The sequence below is a fragment of the Acomys russatus genome, chromosome 13 (assembly GCF_903995435.1).
Source record: "Acomys russatus chromosome 13, mAcoRus1.1, whole genome shotgun sequence".
Taxonomy (NCBI): Eukaryota; Metazoa; Chordata; class Mammalia; order Rodentia; family Muridae; genus Acomys; species Acomys russatus.
In genome coordinates, this window is record NC_067149.1 from 18,423,556 (window position 1) to 18,443,243 (window position 19,688).

The 19,688-nt window shown below is 51.9% G+C and overlaps 2 protein-coding genes across 2 annotated transcripts; one reads left to right on the forward strand and one right to left on the reverse strand.

The window, feature by feature from the left end:
- The first annotated feature begins 1,496 nt into the window (after window positions 1–1,496).
- Window positions 1,497–3,716, forward strand: C13H3orf22 (chromosome 13 C3orf22 homolog). Its single transcript, XM_051154673.1, has 3 exons — window positions 1,497–1,585; window positions 1,789–1,914; window positions 3,521–3,716. Exons 1-3 carry the CDS (start codon window positions 1,497–1,499, stop codon window positions 3,714–3,716), a joined length of 411 nt encoding a protein of 136 aa, XP_051010630.1.
- Window positions 3,717–6,028: 2,312 nt separating this feature from the next.
- On the reverse strand, window positions 6,029–19,688 carry Chst13 (carbohydrate sulfotransferase 13). Its single transcript, XM_051154898.1, has 3 exons — window positions 19,536–19,688; window positions 12,598–12,680; window positions 6,029–7,041 (listed from the first exon to the last, which is right to left on the reverse strand). The coding sequence occupies exons 1-3, from the start codon at window positions 19,633–19,635 to the stop codon at window positions 6,202–6,204; spliced, it is 1,023 nt and encodes a 340-aa protein (XP_051010855.1). The 5' UTR covers window positions 19,636–19,688; the 3' UTR covers window positions 6,029–6,201.

Here is a 19,688-nt window from a genome sequence, read left to right on the forward strand (position 1 = left end):
AAACCATGGCCAGTGTCAACCCCTGTGATGTCACTTAAGACTATGGACCAGTGTGCAGCTCTTGGTTTCCTTGCTCCCAGAACACCCTGGACCCAGGCCTCCCATCTGACCAGGGTCTGAGTGTAACAGCAGGGCCCAGCCACGGGGCCATTTGCAACTTCCTGGGCAGAAGCAGTCCTGGACCTTTGTGATCCAAGCCCTAATCATTGTCACATTCGAGATTTATGACAGTCTACCTGGTAAGCTCCAGCAGCCAGTGTGGCCATGAAGGATAGCCCCATGGCAGTTAGTGAAGTTTTTGGAGGTTGGTCTTGATGTATTTTGGTGCTGATTACTGCTTTCTGTCTTTGTGCCCCAAGTAGTGCTATGCAACCTTGCCTAAAAACATATTCCTAATAAAAAGCTGACACACTTGGGCAGTCAAATGAGATAGCATGGCTAAGGTTCCCGGGCTTTTAGACAAAGAGGAAGGAGGAGACAGGATGCAGGAAGGAGGAGGAGAATGGCCATTGGATAGGAATAGAGCCATGTGGCCCACGTGGAACTCTGAAGCTTCACGTGCAAAGAGATGCAGAGTATTATCAAGATTATGGATGGGAGCTAGCACAAATAGAAATAAAAATAATAATAATTATTATTATAATTATTATTATTATTATTATTATCATTATTACTAGTAGTAGTAGTAATAGTAGCAGTAGTAGTAGTATTTTGGTTTTTTGAGACAGGGTTTCTCTGTGTAACAGCCCTGGGTGTACAGGACTCACTTTGTAGACCAGGCTGGCATCAAACTCACAGAGATCTGCCTGCCTCTGCCACCCAAGTGCTGGGATTAAAGGTGTGCACCATTACACAAGGCAGATAAATTATCAGAAGCACATGGAATGGCATGGAGACTGGGATTTATTGGGGGAAAACCTAGGAGGTGATGCCTGCCTTGCCCCAGACAAAGGCTTATTATAAAATAATCAGGTGTCTGTTTTCATTGACTGCTAGTGGATTAGAAAATACCACCATAATAATAATTACATGTCTTATGATAAGCATTTTTGGGCCTTACCTTTAAATTAACAACAACATGAAGTTACAGTTACTGCTGCAAGATGGTAGCAGGGACACCTTGAATGAGCGTCACGGAGTTGAAAGATTCCCTGAACTCTGCAGTGGCCCCTACAGGATGGAAGCCGCAGCTGGGATCGGCCAGCTGACAGGGCCATCCTGAAAATGGAAGGCAGGAAGCCAGGAGAGACTCCTGCCACCTCCTTGGTCCTTCCAGGCTGTCTGAGCTATTCTGGAAGCCCAGTATCCCTAACTATTCTGTGGAGTGAATGGAACCACCATCTGGTACTCTTTCTCTTCCCATGAAAACTGGACTGACGACAATGCTGCAAGCCCGACAGATGCCACTCATGACTTCCCACTCTTGCCTCTACTCTGACACCCTCCTCTTGTTTTGCAGCCATGGTTGAGAGGGACACAGCCTGACTCCCTCGATGATGGATTCAAACAGCCCCAAGAAGCCCCGCCGGCATAAGAAACACAAACTCAAGAGCCTGGAGCGATTCGCCAATAGGTTTCCTTACAGGTACACAATGCTCAGCTCTCTTGAGAGCCCCATGTTGCCCCAGGTCCCCAGAACACATAAGGTGTTCTGAAGAGCTGGAGCTAGGAGGGGAGACTCTAGTTAAAGCAGTGAGCATGGGGGCCAGACACATAGAAAGGTCCAGGTGTGAACTCCTGTGGGTGGCGGGCAGTTACAGGCACTTAACCATTCATGGGCCCTTCTAGGTTTTCTTGGTTGACGGAGTCCAGGCCAGTGTCCCCACAGTCTTGGAAGGTCAAGAAAAACCCCCTGAAGGACCAGCTGCCCTTACAGAAGAAGCTGGTGCCAACACGGTCCATCCCCTTGCCAGGGTAAGTGCCTGGACTTGGGTACCTTTGATGGCCACACACAGACAAATGTGCCTTGTTGACATCACCCCCACCCCATACAGGGAGACCTCAGCCATCTTCAGGCAGGACCTCTTACAGCCAGCAGACACATGACTACTGTGCTCCATCCTAAACAGAGGCACAGGAAGCAAGAGATTGCACCAGGTTGCAGTGTTGCCTGTACACAGGGATGGTGAACCAACTTCATCCTGAGGGAGTTTCAGGGTCAGGTGTCAAAGGAGTATCCTGGCACCCCGGACCCACCTCAGTGCCTCAGCCCCTCCCACAGAGCCCACAGTTACTGTTCAGTCACTGTGTGTTAGCTCTGGCCAGTCACCAGGATGTCCATCTACTCCACAGTACACCCAAAGAGACAGTGCACACACGCATGTACTCATGGATACACACACACACACACACACACACACACACACAGAGAGAGAGAGAGAGAGAGAGAGAGAGAGAGAGAGAGAGAGAGAGAGAGAGAGAGAGAGAGGGAGAGAGGAGGAGAGGCGAGAGAGAGGGAGAGCGGAGAGGAGAGGAGAGAGAGAGAGACTTTGTGCCCTTTATCTGGCTGCCTGAGAAAGAATTTTCTGGCATCTAAACCAGACCTCCTAACTGAATCCATGGGGGATTTGCTGTTGAGGCTGTGGTCAGAAAACCACTAGGTCTCTGCACCTCTGTCTCCCTTTCGGCAGAATGGAAGCAGCTCAGATCCAGGGTAGGCTGCCAAAGTCCAATCTAACCATGTTAGAGCCAGAGGTGGTGTTGGGGCTGACCCTACATGATCCGAACCGTGTCTGGGCCAACAGCTGGTAGGGAGTGGCCAAGCTCCCAGGGGGAAGGCTAAGGGTACTGTAATCCCATCCTGGGCAGGAAGAACAGAGAGCCAAGAAGCCCATACAGTGACAGATGTTTGAGGGAGCTCTTGATACGATGGGTCACAGTGAGGCCAGCCCAAGAGAAACTTCTGGGCAGCACCGAGGCTAGCCACTGTGGGAAATTAGTCCTTTCCTCGGCTGGAGCTGGGGCTCCCAGCCAGGGCTCAAGAGCTAAGAAAAGGATGTGGGGCCCCAGTAGCCTACCACCTTAGAACAGATAAGCAGGGTGCAAGTGGGAGAGGTCCCTTGCCTGCTTCTTGCTGGGAGTCCAGTCAAGAAAGCCAGTTGTGGGATCCAGAGCACAAAGACAGGAGAAGAGTGAACAAGAAACAGGTTAGAAGGGAACTGCCCTTGCAGGTGCCATAAGGTGAAAGAGAGCAGGGAGCCCACCTAGGGAATATGTGAAGGCAGCCTCAGGCACACCTGGAGCTCTACCAGTGGAGGCAAAGAAGTATTAGGAATCTGCTGTGTCCAGCTTGGTTTTCCAAGGCCAGAAGAGCAGGTGACAGGAGCAGTGTGTGAGTTGCTTCCTGGAATCTTTCTGGCAGTCATTGGCTACAGAGACTGTGTATTGGGCTGGGACAGTCCTGGCTGGAGAACCATCTGTCACGAGCCTTCCCAGATATGGCCTTGTCTGCCCTGGCTGGTTGCAACTTGCAGGGTTCCCTGGGCCAGGTGTGGTTTTATTTACTGTGTGGTTTCTCTAGGGTCGCTTCTTTGGACTTCACAAGGCCATTCTGCTTCCTATCACCACCCCCACATCCCCCGTTGGGTAAACTCTGGGAGCTAAAATTACTGAACAGTCGTTTCCCTAAACAAGACCTTCACAAGCTGCCTCCTCAGGCCCGTGCTAACCAACGCTACACCAGTGGGACTTCAGGACCATCTGTGAGCTTTTCCTAGAACATTCGTTTTCCATGGCTCCTTTCTCAGCCACCTTCCTTCTGCTCCAGACAGCTGCCTCAGGATATTTGTAAAGGGATCAGCCTCGTAGGCCACCCCAAACCAGGAATGGCCCATCCCCTAGACAAAAAGACCATACTGCATCAATAAAGTTTGCACGTTCAAATCCCATTTCTGCTTGGACTGGTCAATTTGCCTCTAGTTTCTCATCTTTAAAGTGAGTATAATATTTAATCATGGGGCCTTGAAGTAAAGATTAAAAAGGTGCAAAGGACACTTCTAGAACCTTATCCAAATACATGCACATGTAAATCGAGGCAATAGAACAATAATGGTAGCCATTTTAGTAGTTGGAAATAGCAAGTGTGCGAAGCCAATTAAACACCTGTTAGGAGGCACTGCTGACTTCTCAAAGCTACACCCACAATCTTAGGCAGCCATTGAAAGAAGGAAGCAACTATGTATTGATCTGGAAATGATCTACAAAGTATATTTTTAAAGCATAGAAGTATTTGAAATGCTGCTGAATATTAAAAATGGGTGTGTGTGCATGGTCTGTATATGCTGCCTGTGAGGGGACACGTTGGCATGTGAAAGGACATGTAGAGGGAGCATAGTAGTGTGTCGGTACCTCATAAGAGGGCATGTGTAACCATCATCAGCATGAATGCCCTGAGGGGGTGGCAGCACAGCATCTCAGGGAGTGGCGTTACAGCTTCAGCACAGATAGGTTCCATCAGGGGCTGTGTGGAAGCTGAGTTGACCAAGGTGAGGGATGGAGAAACAGGATATACCTAGCAGAGGGTAGAGATCACAAGCCCCAGCCTCTCACCCCACAGTTGGCCTAGAAGGATGGAGCTTTGGTCTTGGGTTGCTGGGGAAGACTCCATGTTCCTCCCGTGGCGAGAAGGGCAGACTGGAGCAAGAAGTTATACATGTAGCCAGCAGCAACAGTGGCAATTCCTTCCCTGGTCCCTAGAGGCGAGGGACCTGCACACAGCCTCATGGCTGCTCTCATACAGTGCCCTGAAGGCCTCAGGCAGGGAGAACCCAGTCTGAGCAAAGGACACAGGTAAATATGACTAAGCAGGCAGACCCTAGGGCCCCTCTGAACCCCACAGATGGGGGTCAGCCTTGCCTGCTCTGTCAGCTGCCTGAGGTTTTTTCTTTACTTAGATAGAAATCTGAGTGGATGAGAAGAAACTCTCTAGTGCTGGCAATCCCAGTCCTTGGGTGCCTGAGGCCCAGAAGCTGGACCAGCCCAGCCAGAGGCTGCAACTCAAAAGCCCCTGAGGGCCAAGGGGCTCTGTTGTTTCAGGCTGTAGAATCCAGAGACTCGGGGACTCTGGGTGTGCAGGCTGGGGAACTGTTTCCCTGGACTTTAGCCAGCAGCCTGGCACCTAGGTAGTGGTTGTAACCTTTAGCTTCTGGCAACAGGCAGCAGGCAGCAATGTCTACAACTGTCACATGTGTTGCGTATCCGAATCCTCTGCGCCTACAGTGTGCCCCGCCATCTTTACAGCCACTGTCTTCAGCCCTTGGCCCTCTCTCTACAATCCAGTGTCTCCTCTTCCACAGCTTCTGCTCCTCATTGGTTTTTCTAAGCTGCCCTCTGGAGCTCCAGCCGCCCACTTGCTGCCATCGGCACCTCCCCCCCCCCCCCCCCCGCAGCCCCTGTGTGCTCCGATCTGCCTGCCACTCTGTGTTCTCGTGCCATTCAGAGACACAGTGAAGTTACCCAAGATCTGGCAGGTAAATGGCCCAGGGAGGCAGAGAAACTCCCCAGGGTGAAAATGTAGCAAAACACATTTATTCAAAACAAAACAAAACAAACAAACAAACAAAAAACCATGGCCTTCCCATCTTCCCAGCATGCTGGTAAAAACTGATACCATATTGGATCCTGGCCTCTGCTGACACAGGGAAGACCCAGCATCTTGCAAGACTGAGACCAAAGGTAGGCCAGCCAGGTAGAGGTGGAGTGGTACAGCTCTGCCATCCTGTGACTGCTGGGATGGCAGGCAGCTCATATTGACTCCTAAGCAGTGCCTGCTGACAGGAATGGCCATGTCCCATGGCATCGCTTCTTTCTGGCCATGTCTGCCCTTGACAGCCTGAGTGAAGACAGATAGGCACAGGGATGGACATCATGCCACACTGAACCAAACCGTGGCATTCTGTCTTGTAGCACCAAGAAATAGCCTTTTGCAACCAAAACCAAAAGCCAAACCCGGGGTCCTGAGGAGCCTGTCATCTTCAACAGAAGATAGGAATCAAAAGGAAAGGCAGAAGCAGCTACATGTGTGGTCACCTGAGGCAAGCGGTACCCAACCCAGTCGGTATGAGTGTGGCCTGTGTATAGCATCTTGGTCAGGTCCAGTGGGTAACGTAAACCACTGGGGTCTCCAGTCCACACTACCGGGTTCATTGCAGACCTCCTGGTGACCTCCTGGTCACAGCAGCCAGAGGCTGTTACCTACCGCCCCTATTGCAGCCGCAGGTAGGAGGGGGCAGAGTAGTTGAAGAGCAGAAAGTCCATCTTATAGAGGTCATAGAGGCGGCGCTGATAGAAGGGGCTGATGTCCTGGAAAAGGCGCCGGGCCTGGTCACGCGTGGGGTTCTTCTCAGGCCTCCGGGGCGGAGTAGGGAAACGCAGACCAGGCTCTCCCACCAGGTCTAGCAAGAAGGCGGCATCATCCGCCAGCGTCTCGAACTTGCCCACCACGTCGTAGCGCACTAGGCATGGGTGGCACAGCGCGTGCGCGCGCTCCCAGTGTTCGTTGAAGGGCTCATAACGGCGCGTGCGTGGGTCAAGCAGGTAAGCCAGGAACTCGGCAAAACGCACATCGTGACCGCGGGCTAGCGCGTCGGGGTGCGCGTGTGGTCGTAGGCGGCGCACGATGCGGGTACCGTAGCGCTGCTGGAAGACAGCGCTGTGTGGCTGCGCCAGCTTGTTGAGGTAGGCGGACGCTAGGCGCTCGAAGGGCTCCCTCACGAAGAGAAAGGCCAGGTAGTCACGCAGCTTCTGGTTGACCTCGGCCGGTGAAAAGTCGGCCAGCGAGGGCAGCAGGCCGGGTGCGTGCGCCTCGTGCGCAGGAATTGCGCCCGGGTCCCCACGACCTCGCAGCGCCAGCAGCACGCGCTTCCAGTTGGTGCAGGCCACCTTGGGCACGTAGCAGTACAGCAGCTGATGCGCATCGTCCACCAGGACGTGTCGCAGGTCCTCCGGCTGCAGCAGGCGCTGGCGTCGTGTGTGGCGACTGCAGGCCCGGCGCAGCAGCTCGCGCCGCTGGTGGTGCACCTCGGCCATAGGGGAACGCAGACCCTGCAGGTGACAAGGGACAGAGGCAGGGTTCACAGCATATAACTGCATACACACGTAGACCATCTGCTCTCCACTGTGCGTTTAATTTCTGCCGTCTCATTGTATCCTTCCTACTTCACCTAGCATGGACATCAGAAAGACTGTGCCCTAGCTATCCTTGGGGCACAGCCATCCCTTGACAATAGCCATTCAGCAGCTTGTAAGACAATGGGCTTTTATTTGTACGGTGGTTAAATAAACATTAATTCTGCATTAATAAACGGACACATTGGTTTGGACCTTGATTTATGCTCCCCCCCCCCCCCAGCAAAGCTTTTCATTTTATGTGTATGGGTATTTGTGTGCCATGTGCATGCAGCGCCCAGAGAGGCCAGAAGAGGGCGTCAGATCTTCTGGAACTGGAGTTACAAATGGGACTGAACCAAATTTGTGAGTGCTGGGAATTGAACCTGGGTCCTCTACAAGGGCAGTGAGTGTTCTTACTGCTGAACCATCTCTCCAGACCAGCAACAGCAATGTTTAATCTTAGTGCTTGGTCAGGAAGCTTGACCTTTTCCTAGCCCATCTTTCCTCTGTGAAGAAACAAAAAACAAACACAAAAACAAAAACAAACACACAAAAGCCCAGCCCCCAGCATTTATCTGGCACTTCCTGTATGCCGAACAGTGTAACTCTATGAATTAAGTCCTATTAAGAGGACCATGAATGTGGTCCACTCAGCCAGCCTGTGCCCCAGGCTGTGCTTAAGACTAGCCCCTACCACCATTCCTCTTCCGTTATTTTGAGACAGAGGAAGGGCAATCTCCTAGGGTGCAGGGCACTGTTAAAATCTATTAAAGTTACTTTCAGTGTTAATGATAATTGTACCATTCTCCTGGTGTACATTTTTCTGAAAATAATCGAAGTCATTGGGGAATGAGTAATTAACTGCCCTTATGCCAGCATGAACCATCTTGAACATTCTGCTGTCACCATGAGAAAACTGTGCAAAGACCACAGCTGCTTCCCCCAGCTGCTGAAGGCACAGCTTCAGCCAAGGGGTGAAACATTGTTTCAGGCTTTTGTTAGCAAGTGTCTGTTCTCATCATCTGTGCTCCCTGTGCCTCTCTCCCCTGCCAGCAGAAGGGCTGCTCTGACTGGTCTAAGGGAAAAGTCTATGATTGGTCCAAATTCAAACCTTTTGGTCTGTGGCTGGTGCTAAACAACCAAATGGCTGTTCTTGGGCTGTGTGAGTGGACTGCTTCTCCTGAGGACCTCTGCACTGCCCCTGCTGGTGCAACATCGGGCCCTTCTCCAGATGGTCTTTTCTTGCCTACTTTCTGTAGTGTAGGCTGAGATGGAACAGGAAGAAGGGCCGGAGAGACAGCTCAGTCAGAGAAGTGCAGCGGTTGCAGCAGCCTGAGCAGAGGCACGGGCAAGGCAGCCAGCCGTCTGGCAGCTGAACAGTTGGAGAATGGCCAGGGCAGGGAAAGACCACAGAGAGGGTGAAGAGCTGGGCCTGAAGAAGGGTGGAAAGCTTAGAGAGTCAGAGAAGGGGAAAGTGCATGTCCTGCTTGCTGGAAAGTTCTAGAAGGCTACCAGGTCTTTACTCCCAAGACTCTCAGATGCAATCCTAAGCAGTGTGATGTTGGCTCATGTAAGGGGTTAGGGAACCCTGACCTTCTGCACGGACACAGGAGCAGCAGCATTAGGAAGATTAAGGGTCTTGATACCCGAGGCCTGATATAACACGCGGGGCACTACCCACTGCTGCACCCCACCTGCCTACCCATAGTTCACAGCTGCCAAACAACTAAAAAGGCATATGCACACAGACATTTGTGCCTGAATGTTTGTCGAAAAAAACTAAAGTTCCTCATCTGACAAATGGATAGATAGTATATGATATCTCCACAACAGGATATTGTTCAGCCATTAAATGGAATGAGAGTGTGATAAACACTACAACACAGATGAACCTTGTAAGCATTATGTTGGATGAAGGAAGTTAGACATAAAAGGCCAACTATTGTATGACTCCTTTTTTTTTTTTTTTTTTTTTTTTTTCTGACATAGGGTAACCCTGACTGTCCTGGAACTTGCATTGTAGACCAAGCTGGCCTTGAAGTCACAGAGATCCTCCTGCCTCTGCCTCCCAAAGACCACTAATATAGGCATAGTCTCTCTTGGAACAACGCAAGTGTTCTTGAATTAGACCGTGGTGAGGCCACACAACCTTTTAAGAGATGAAAACCACTGAAGCAGCCATTTTAAGAGGGAATTTATGTTAGTCATTTCTCAGAAAGTCAAAGACCTTCAAGCTCAGAAGTGGAAATGTTGGAGCCCCACCCCCCCAGCATGAGACCATGGGTGCTCATGGCATGGGAGTGTGTGGGTGTGTGTCCACATGCACGTGTTTCTGAGACCTTTAAAAGTATTCTGCAGAATTCATTTAGTGGCTTGACCTTGTGTTTTATGAGGGAGGGAAAAAAAAAACAAAGTGTCTCAGAAAGAATGAGTGGAGGGACATCTATTCTTTTCCTTTAAGTGATGGCGGAGCCCCAGGATCCACAGGCTGGGCCAGGCGTTAGAGCAGGTGGGAGGGCACTGGTGATGTAATGTGGGGGTCCTATGTCAGGCATCATGCATGAGTTAGTTCCAAAGGAGGGCTAAAGCAGAGAGGTGAGCAAGCAGAGAAACACACCTTGAATGAGAGAAAGTGATGGAAAAGTGAAAACGCATTTGCTAAGAGCTTGCCTGGAAGCCCACATAAGGACCAGGGCCCGCCTGAGGAGACTTGTGCTGTACTGAACTTTCACAGTTCTGTATCACCACATCACCATGCCAAGTTCAGCCATGGCCCTGGGGTCTGTGGGCTCTGAGACGATCCTGTTCTTGTCATCAGAAGTGGCCTCAGAAGCCTGGCTGTCCTCGGAGCCCCACAGGCCGGGCTGGCTTCAACCTCCTGACAGTCGCAGTCTTTGTAGAGTTACACCAGCCATTGACTTCTTAGCTCACCTCCCGCCTCATCAGCTAGCCCTCAGAAGATGCCTAGGGTGAGCCAGGCATCACAAAAGGGTGAAGGGTGGGCATGTGGCCTAGCTCTGAGAAAAGAGATGTGGGGAAGTTGGCCAGTTGCTCCTCAGAAAGACTTTCCCTTAGGATACAAAACAAGAGGGCATGGGGTTGCGGGGGAAGGATATCTACCCACCCCACCCTGGGACCCTCTTCAGTTAGGATGGCAGTCATCTCGAAGTCATGAGCATACAAATTTATAGCAGAAGTAACACTCAGAGGATGACAGAGGACAATATGCCACCACTGCTGTCCCATGGAGTTGCTGGCCTCTGTCAACACCACTGTTGTTTACAGACTCGTGAATTCTAAGACAGTCAACACTGTCTCTACAAATGACAAAACCAAGGCCTGGGAGAAGTGAGGTGCCTGAGGTCATGGTATTTTGTGGGGAGGCTGACTCTTAAACTTAGGGCTGCTGGGACTCCACAGCTGGTGCCACATCCTGCACTACAGCTCTCGTCCCTCCCAGGGAGCTTCCTGACTGCCCAGCTGACTCGAGTCTTTATGAGCTCCATGACTTCTGCAGGGTCCTCAGCCCCTTGCTTCAGTTTTCCCATCTGTAAACAGACATAATGGTAGACCTGCGGTTTGCCTAAGTAGGTGAGTACACGGCCCAGGATAAGTCCTTGTCCCCTGACACTACTGTTGTTGCCATTTCTCCAGTGGCCAGGCATATGGCCTGGAACGACTTGACTCCAACAGTCTCTGGGTCCGGGACTGTGAGGACCCATCTGCCCCTCTGAAGGCTGCAGAGCTAGTGGACTCTGGAACCCCAAGAGCCTGTCGTGTCACCCCACACACACCCCACTGCTCAGCGTGCAGCCAGGGAGGGGTAAGCTAGCATCCTCTTTCCTCTTTTAACCAAGACTTCCTTATCTGAAACCCCAGGGAGTGGGTAGATTCAGCAAACAGCCCCACCATTCCCCACACAGCAATCCAAGGGAATTTTCTTTTTTTTTTTTTTTCTTAAGATTTATTTATTTTCTTTACATATATGAGTGCTCTATCTACATGTACGCATGCATGCCGGAAGAGGGCATTAGATCTCAGTATAGGTGGTTGTGAGCCACCAAGTGGTTGCTAGGGATCGAACTCAGGACCTCTGGAAGAACAAATAGTGCTCTTAACCACTGAGCCATCTCTCCACAAGGAATCTTCTGACCCTGCTGCTCCTTCTTAAAATCCTCCATGGCTCGGCATTGCCCTTGTCACCATTTGGGCCCTGTGCCATGATGGCTGCCTTCTAGGCTCACCACAGACAACTTCTGTACCCTCCTTGCTACCAGGCTGCTGGCCTAGCTGTTCTCTGTGGTTCTTGCTTTTCCTCTCCAGGTCACACTACGAGCCCCTTTCTCAGGGAGCAGCCTCTCCTCATCTTTGCCAGAATCCTCTTCGAGTTCCCTGTAATCCCCTCTGCCCCCTCAGCGCACCACTCAGTCTCTTGTCATTGTAACTGCTGGTCACACTACTCCCTACCTGGATGTATGGTCTGCTCTGTGAGGGCAGGAGCCCAGCCAGCTGACAGACACAAAATCTCAGCACAAGAGAATGGCTTGCATACAGTAGGTGCTCAGTACATGCTTTCTGTGTGTTTCTTTGGCTATGAGCCAAGGTGGGGTCTCCTAATGGTATTCAGTCAGTCCTACTTGTATGAATTAGACTGAGTTGTTTTGTTTTGTTTTGTTTGGGATTTTGTTGTTGTTGTTGATGATGATGATTTGGTTGATTGGTTGCTTACTTTATAATGGTGACATTCAGAAGGAGCCACTGCCAGTTTTAAATATAGACTTTTTTTTCTGGGCTGGGGTGACACTCTGTATAGATCTCTCCCTGTAGGAGGAGGGGACAGCGAGTCTTCCCAGATGATGCACGCCATCACTAAGAGAGCCACTATATCTGCAGTGTGCTATACGGCCAAGTGGCTGAGCATCAAGGGTCCCAGGTGTTAGGAGGGTTCTGGCTTAACAATACTTAAGTAGGCTGGGTCCCTTGGGAGCTAACACCATGCTGAGTCAAGGAGTGCTTGTACTGTTGGGTGTGTGAGCACGTCTGAAGCTGTGTGCAGTCCTAGGACAGCCACTTGTTCCATCTGCTTTGAGATGGGGGTTGGGTGGGGGTTTCCTCCAAACATTCCCTTTTTGTTGCTGCATACTAAACTTTGGGAACTTAATGACCATCTACTTGAATTCCTGGGACATGCATAAGTTAATGACCATCTGTTTGGTGGTCCCCTGGGACAGGCATGGCTTAATGACCATCTGTTCACTGGGCTCCTGAGACAACCACGGGGCTGTTTTACTGCCTTGTGTCTGCAGTACATAGCACAAGACAAGCACAGGCCTCAGCTGTGGTGGTGCTGGGGGACGATGGTTGGGAAGCTTGGACTTCCGGGCTAGGCAGGGCGCCCCACTGCCCGTACGGGACAAAGCCTCTGACAGCAGGTACAAAGGAGACTGTGGCTTCCTATCCGAGATGTAAGAGGGCATCCCGGCCACTTACCTGGTCCAGGTCATGCAACATCTGCAGGGGAGTCTTCCTCACTCCTCCGAACAAGCTGGAGCCCAGGGATTTGTTTTCAAATGCTGAAGGGCACAAGAGGAGAGAGAGATGGCTTTAGACAAGATGTGTTTTGGCCAACATATCCAGGACACATTTATGTGACTCAAATCTCCTCCTGGTTCTTATCTTCCTCATGGGGGGTTGGTAGATGGTAGGTACTGGTAGGACAGTGTCCTTGGGGTCATCTTCACCCTTTGGCCCTATACTCCACCACTGGAGAATAGAAAGTACAGGGGACAAGAGGAAAGGAGCCTGCCTGCCCTCTGGGAAGAACACCCAGCTTCATCTTTCTACTCACGCTGTCTCAGGTCTCCCTTCCCCCCTCACCCCCACCCTCCACCCGGCCAGAGATTGAGTCCTGAGGGGTCCACAAGTCTGATGGTTCCCGGCCTCTAGGTCTCAGATGTGAGCATCCAGAAAGGGCTGGTCAGTGGCACAGCCGGGCTTCAGCCTGTCAGAGAGAGGTCACCAGGCTGTGTGAGGCACTGTGAAAGCCTCCAGAAGCCTATGAACCCTGTAGAAGCCTGTGCATGCCAGGAGCTGTGCGTGCTCCTGCGGATACACGCAGCTTTACCACCTGTGTCCAAAACCGGACAGGGAGTCTGTGATTTTTAGCTTTGCATCCTTCAGTGTCCCTAAGTCTCCAGGGCTGTCTGCACACCCCCAGCCTAGGATAAGTGGAGCCACTTGGACCAGGGCTCATTCAGGAAGCTTGTCTTGAGGATGCCCATAGGCACAGCCCTTGAACTTCTCCAGACTCTGCCCAGGGATGGGTTTGTTATCCTGCCACCTTCCTGACAGAGCAGCACCTTCACCCGGGAATGAGCTGCCAGCAGAGGGGACGGCGCTAATACAGCAGTTGGCGTCGGGGCTGCAGTATGCCCTGGTGGTGTCTCTCAACCACAGGGGAGAATGTCTCCTCATCATTCCTCAGGTTAGCTTGTCAATCAAGGCCGCCCAGTACGGAAGTCTTCTTAGAACCTCAGCGAGCAACTAAGGGACCGTGGTTCCCTCTAGGTCTGTGGGCAGGGTCGGGAGAGCAGACTAGGGAGACCACACCATAGAAGTCTGGTCCCCCCACACACACAGCCCTACTTGGAGGCTCCTGACATTCCAGAAACCATGCATCACCCAAGGCCTTCCATTTCCTGGCCAGACCACAGCTGCCTAAGAGTGGGTCCCACAACAGATGCTAAGGGCCGGTGGATGGAGGACGGGCACCATGGGCCCCAGAATAGCTGTGGTCACAGATTATAGGGCTAGACTATCTCCACCCTGCCAATGGAGACCTCAGGGCTCCTGGCCTAGCAACTTCAAGCTGGCTCTAGAATGGATGGGGCAAGCACAGGCATGTGTGTGTGCGTGTGTATGTGTGCTTGTGTGTCTGTGAGTGTGTGTGTGTGCTTGTGTGTGTGTGTGTCTGTGTGTGTGCGCGTGGGTGTGTGTGTGCGTGCATGCGTGTGTGTGTGTGTGTGTGTGTGTGGTGTGTGCAAGTTGATCAGAAAGGGTTACTCTTAAAGTCCATGGGTCCACTCCACTAAGGACCACTGACACTAGTTCTAAACAGGGCCACACTGGAAGCCCACCACTTTCACCCCCAGCCTTTCTTGACTTGCTCCTCAGTCAAGACACCCAGCAAAGAATAGCGAGGGCACAGCCGGTGTGTATAGCCAGGAAGGGGCTTGTACAGAACTGAGACTTCCCCTAACCCCATGGTTCCTCAATCTGTGGGTTGTGACCCCTTTGGGGGTCAAATGACCATTTCACAGGGGTAGCCTAAGACCATCTGCACATCAGATTTATAACAGCAGCAAATTTACCGCTATGAAGTAGCCATGGAAATAATTTTATGGATAGGGGTCACTACAACATGGAAAGCTGTACTAAAGGGTCGAAGCATTAGAAAGGTTGAGAACCACCGGTTAGGGCCTAACCCCAAGCAGCTGAGCAGCTGCAGGGAAGCTAATAATTACCCTGCCTTAGAGAGAGGAGAGGGAAGGGGCAGGAACAGGGGACAGAGTGCCAATAATAGAAGACCGATGGGGACAGCCTTGGACTGCCACTGAGAGGATGTAGTGTGGAGGCAGGGAGCCCGGAAGTGAGACCAGAGCAGGCTTGTGGGGGTGGGAAACAGGCCTGGGACAAGCAGGAATATGGTGACTGTCCAGCAAGGCCACTTCCCTCAGCTCAAAACAGCGTTGTGAGGACCGCCAAGATTTTGGTGCCCAGCCCTAGGTAGACTCAGTGGCCATGCTGGATGAAAGGAATCCTGGAGAAGGTCCCATAGGCCATAACACAGGATCCTAGGGCACACTGGACACTATGTAACTGTGCTGTGTGAAACTAACCTGTGTCCTCCTGTCAGGTGGAAACTGTTACTTTCCCATTTGTCAGATAAGGAAACAGCCCCAGAGGCCAAAACTTTCAAAGCTGACTGGTTCTAAGGACAGAATCCATCAGGTTCCCAGTGTCTGCCTTGCCCAGGTTTCCGCTTGCCAGGCCCCAGCTTGGCTGAACACCCCAGGGCTACACAGGAGTCCCTAAGCTCGGCTTTACCAACTAAGGAGGAAGTAGTGGGGAGGGGCAGGGCACACAGGTCGCAGAGGGTGAAATAACAGCAGGAGACGTCCTTACAGGAACACCAAAGAAAACTCCAAGAAAGCTGACCTCAATCCTCAACCTCTACTTCCAGCAGGAAGGCCCATGCCCCAGGCACAGTAGGACAGGTTACTTTGGGGGGGGGGGATGGGCTAGGGGTGGGGGTGGTTGAGTTCAGCCCCAGTGCACATTGCAACAGCCACATCTTGGTTAATAAGTTCTCACTGTCCTGTTGCAAGACAAACGAACAGAAGCACCCACAAGGGCTAGGTCAGAGCCTCAGATCTGCTGGCCCCACTCAGCACCCCCCAAAGGCTTTCAGGGAGCTGTGAAACCCAATGTTGAGAGCATTCTTTAAAGGGTTACCCTGAAGGGAGAGAGGCATACACTGGATAAGCTCTTCACAGGAAAAAAAAAAAGTCACTCTGCCCATTTCCAGTTGTATTTAAACTATTCACTGACTCCCACAAGCCAGCGGCTGTGAGATAACCTCTGAGCAGCTGTCATCAGATCCACATTACGAAGCACCCACGGGCCTTCTTCTCCTCCAATGACATATGCCCACATGGGCTCAAACCCCACTCTCAGTAAACTGTGTCCTTTCCTAATTTGTTTTCAGTTGCCAAGATAAAACACTGTGACCAAAAAACGACGTTGGGGAGGAAAGGGCTTATTTCATCACAGGTCACACTCCATCACTGAGGGAAGTCACTCAAGGCTGGATCCTAGAGTAAGGGTCTTAAGCAGAGGCCATGGAAGAGCACCTCTTACTGACGTGCTCCCCATGGCCTGCTCAGCCTGCTTTCTTGTTTGTTTGTTTGTTTGTTTGTTTTGTTTTTGAGACAGGGTTTCTCTGTATAGCTTTGGCTGTCCTGGACCACTTTGTAGACCAGGCTGGCCTCGAACTCACATGATCCACCTGCCTCTGCCTCCCGAGTGCTGGGATTAAAGGCGTGCGCTACCACTGCCCAGCTTATCCTGCTTTCTTGTACAACCAGGGCTGCCTGCCCAGGAGTGGCACTGCTCACAGTGGCCTGAGCTCTCCCACATCAATCATCAATCATCAATCAAGAAAATATCCCCACAGACTTGCCTACAGGCCAGTCTGATGGAGGCCAGTTCTCCACTGAGATGTATTTCCTTTTCCCAGATGACCCTTAGCTGTGTCAAGTTGACAAAACTAACTACCCAGTTCACTGTTTCCCATCTAACCATCTATGCTTCTTTCAAAGTCTACCCCCAAATATTTTTGTTTTGTAAAGTGAAAAAAAAAAATTAAGTCCGAATCCCCATTCCAGGCAAGGAGGGCAGAGGAGCAAAGGAGCACAAACAGATGCCAGGAGCAGCAACGGGGCTGCCATAGACACCCTGTGGGGAAGGTGGAGGGGCTGCGCAGCTGTGCCGTCTCCCCCACTGTATCCCCTTCGCTGACTCTGAGCTCTGGGACTCAAATCTGAACCCCACAATTCTTGGTTTAAGAAAGTTGCTTTGTTTCCCTTGGTCACGTTGCCTCCCTATTCCTGTTGGAGCTAACTGACCTGCCAGTGGCCACCCATTTCTCCAAGGACTCAGAGTCTCCTGAGCTCTGGACCCCAGCTGGACGCTGTGAGCCTCCTGTGAGCTCCTCCCAGAAGCCACACCCCTCTTTTTGTTAACCATTCTGGCCTTCAGACCAAGGGGTTCTAAGACTCCTCTGTTCTCCCAGACGGCAGATCAAAGCATTCTACCCCAACCCCTCAGGGTGTGTCTATGATACCATGGTATAGAGACCTGGGGTTTAGTGTCAAAACGCAACTCTGTGAGGTGGGACACTTGTAAGTCCTCCAGCTCCTAGACAGAGACTCAGTGGCAGCAGGCTCAGCAGACATGAGGTTAGGGGTGTGCGCAGCAGGGAATCCCAGACACTGGGCCCAAGCCAAGGAAGAAAAGGACAGAAGGCAACCCTCAGGATGACAGTGACACCACCACAGAGACCCCAGGAGGTAACATGGCATGCTGTCCCACTTCACCATGCTGACCCTGGGCTCTGAGTCACTGTTGGCAGAAGTTCCTGGGGCAGGGGGACCAGCATGCGCTCCTCACTAGAAAGAGGCCAGTGAGATCCTTGCAGCAGCTGGAACCCAGGCATAACCTGTAACCCCTCAGTGCTCCATCTGCTCAGCACATGGTGACACTGACACCTCATTCCCTGGAGCAGGAAGGGATAAGGCACATCATAGTCTCTCAGCTGGGATACAGCATTGGGATTCTCTTGGGGCCTGAGCCCTCATCGACTTATAAGTCTCTCCCCAAGATCTCCTGACTCAGACTTGACTGAAAAAAACAGGGGCATGTCCCATTCCCCCCCCCCCCCGCCCAACCCCTATGTAGCAGGACCAGGCCTTCCCACTGTCTCCTAGCCAGTGCCTACCACAAGCACGCATCTCTCCCTGTGCTAGCTCCAGGAGATGGGGTGGGGCTGGCTCTTGCTGGCCTGAGATTGTCTGACAAATTGGCGGCTGGAAACCTACTACAGTGGGGTGGGAGCATCTAGAGGAGTGGCTCTCAACATTTCTAATGCTGCCACCCTTTAATATAGACCCTCATGTGGTGGTGACCCAGAACCGTAAAATTATTTCTGGAGTGTAATTTTGCTACTATTATGAATCATACTGTAAAAAAACAAAACAAAACAATCAGAATGTAAAGATCTGTGTCTTCCGATGGCCTCAGATGACCCCTATGAAAGGGTCCTTCAGCTCCTCCCCAAAGGGTCACAATCCACAGGTTGAGAACTGCTGCTGGTCTAGAGTCTGTGTGGGAGGTAAGGAAGGCAGCTGAGGAAGCTCAGAGACCCATCGCCGAGCAGGGGAATGAAGCCAGGGTCAGTGGGGACTTCCCAGGCCAGACAGCATGAGGTGTGAACAGCAACCCCACACAAGCAAAGGTGCTGATGGGAGGGCATGACTCTAGCCTAACCCTGCTCTAACCATTCTAGAACCACGCTTACACTTTTTCCTCCCCTCATTCACGCCCCATTTCCTTCCAGGTTCTGTGGATGAGGACAGGGTCTAGGGCTGCGCTTGCTTCTCTTCTCAAACCTGGCTGGAGGAGGTGGCAGGGGAGACGTGTCCCAGGAGGCATGAGGACACACCGACAGCCGTCCAGACACATGCTCCTCTACACACACTCCTTGGGGCCTCGGCTCTCAACCATCCTTTCATACCCCGTGAGCTCTGAGGGACCTGAGCCACTGGGGCCCAGGACTGGGTAAACATTTGTCCACAATGATAACAGATTGGACAGAGACTGTGGCATCAGCAGACACTGGGACCACACCCATACTGTGCCAAGGAACACTATAGGCATGGGGAGGCACCTATATAAAGCTACCATTCATATACAGGTCCTTAGTAAGAGCAGGGGGGCGGGACTCCATCCAGGGAGCTTTTGGAGGTACCCTGGCACAACCGTTTATGTTTGGTCGTGGAGATGTTAACTGGTAGAGTGAGTAGGCCTCTCTACTTGTCTTCACCTGGACCTTAGCCAAACCCATGCCCCCAGCCCCGAGTCCCCTAAGGATAAAGCCAATGTGATGAAATGGCTGGGGGCCAATCACTGTCTACTGTACATTCAAGCTCACCCTCCTCAAAACTCTCTGAGGGTGGAGTCAGCACCTATTCCACAGATGAGGCTGCTGAGGCCCTGGGAGGAGACAGATAACAGGTTAGGCTTGCTGAATGATCTCCGATCTACCAGCCTGGCCCCTGGGTTCCTCCATGGATAAGTACCATTCTAAAACAGTTTTCTCTTGTCCTGACTCACTCCCACCTAATGCCCCTGTCCACGCTAGGATATGAGCCTATCTAAAGTGAGCAGACACCATACACACAGACATAAGGATGGGCAAACTTTCACAAAGTATTCCACTGCGCAGGCATCTCCTCCAGCCCCTCCACACCTGATCTCTGCCCCTAGCTTTGTCTATAAAGTGAGTTGTGCTCCAGAGGAGACCCGGACTCATTCAGAGTGAGACTGACCGCATGCCTGGTGGAAACTGATACTAGCAGGTCATTGAGTCCTGTACTGACAAACCATCAGATAGCATGCCTCAGGCGGGCCAAAAGCTCTCCACCAGTAGCATAAGGGGACCCAGTCATAAGTCATCTTGCCAGTGGAAGAAGATCCCCTGCCGGGAGTGTAGGAAGCCTGCCTTCCACCGCCGCTGCCGCCCCAGCCCAGAACAAGGGCAGGTGTTCCAGCTTGCTGAGAGACTTGGAATCCCTGGGCCTTGCACTCACCAGGACGCAGGGCGCGCAACACAACACACAGGAGCAGGAGCGCAGCACCCAGACTTGCTGCCACCCGCAAGCGCGGCGGGTAGCAGGAGCGCCTTCCCATTCTGTGCCAGGCGCGTGGCAGGGCACAGCCATCCGGTGCGCTCTCCTACTGCG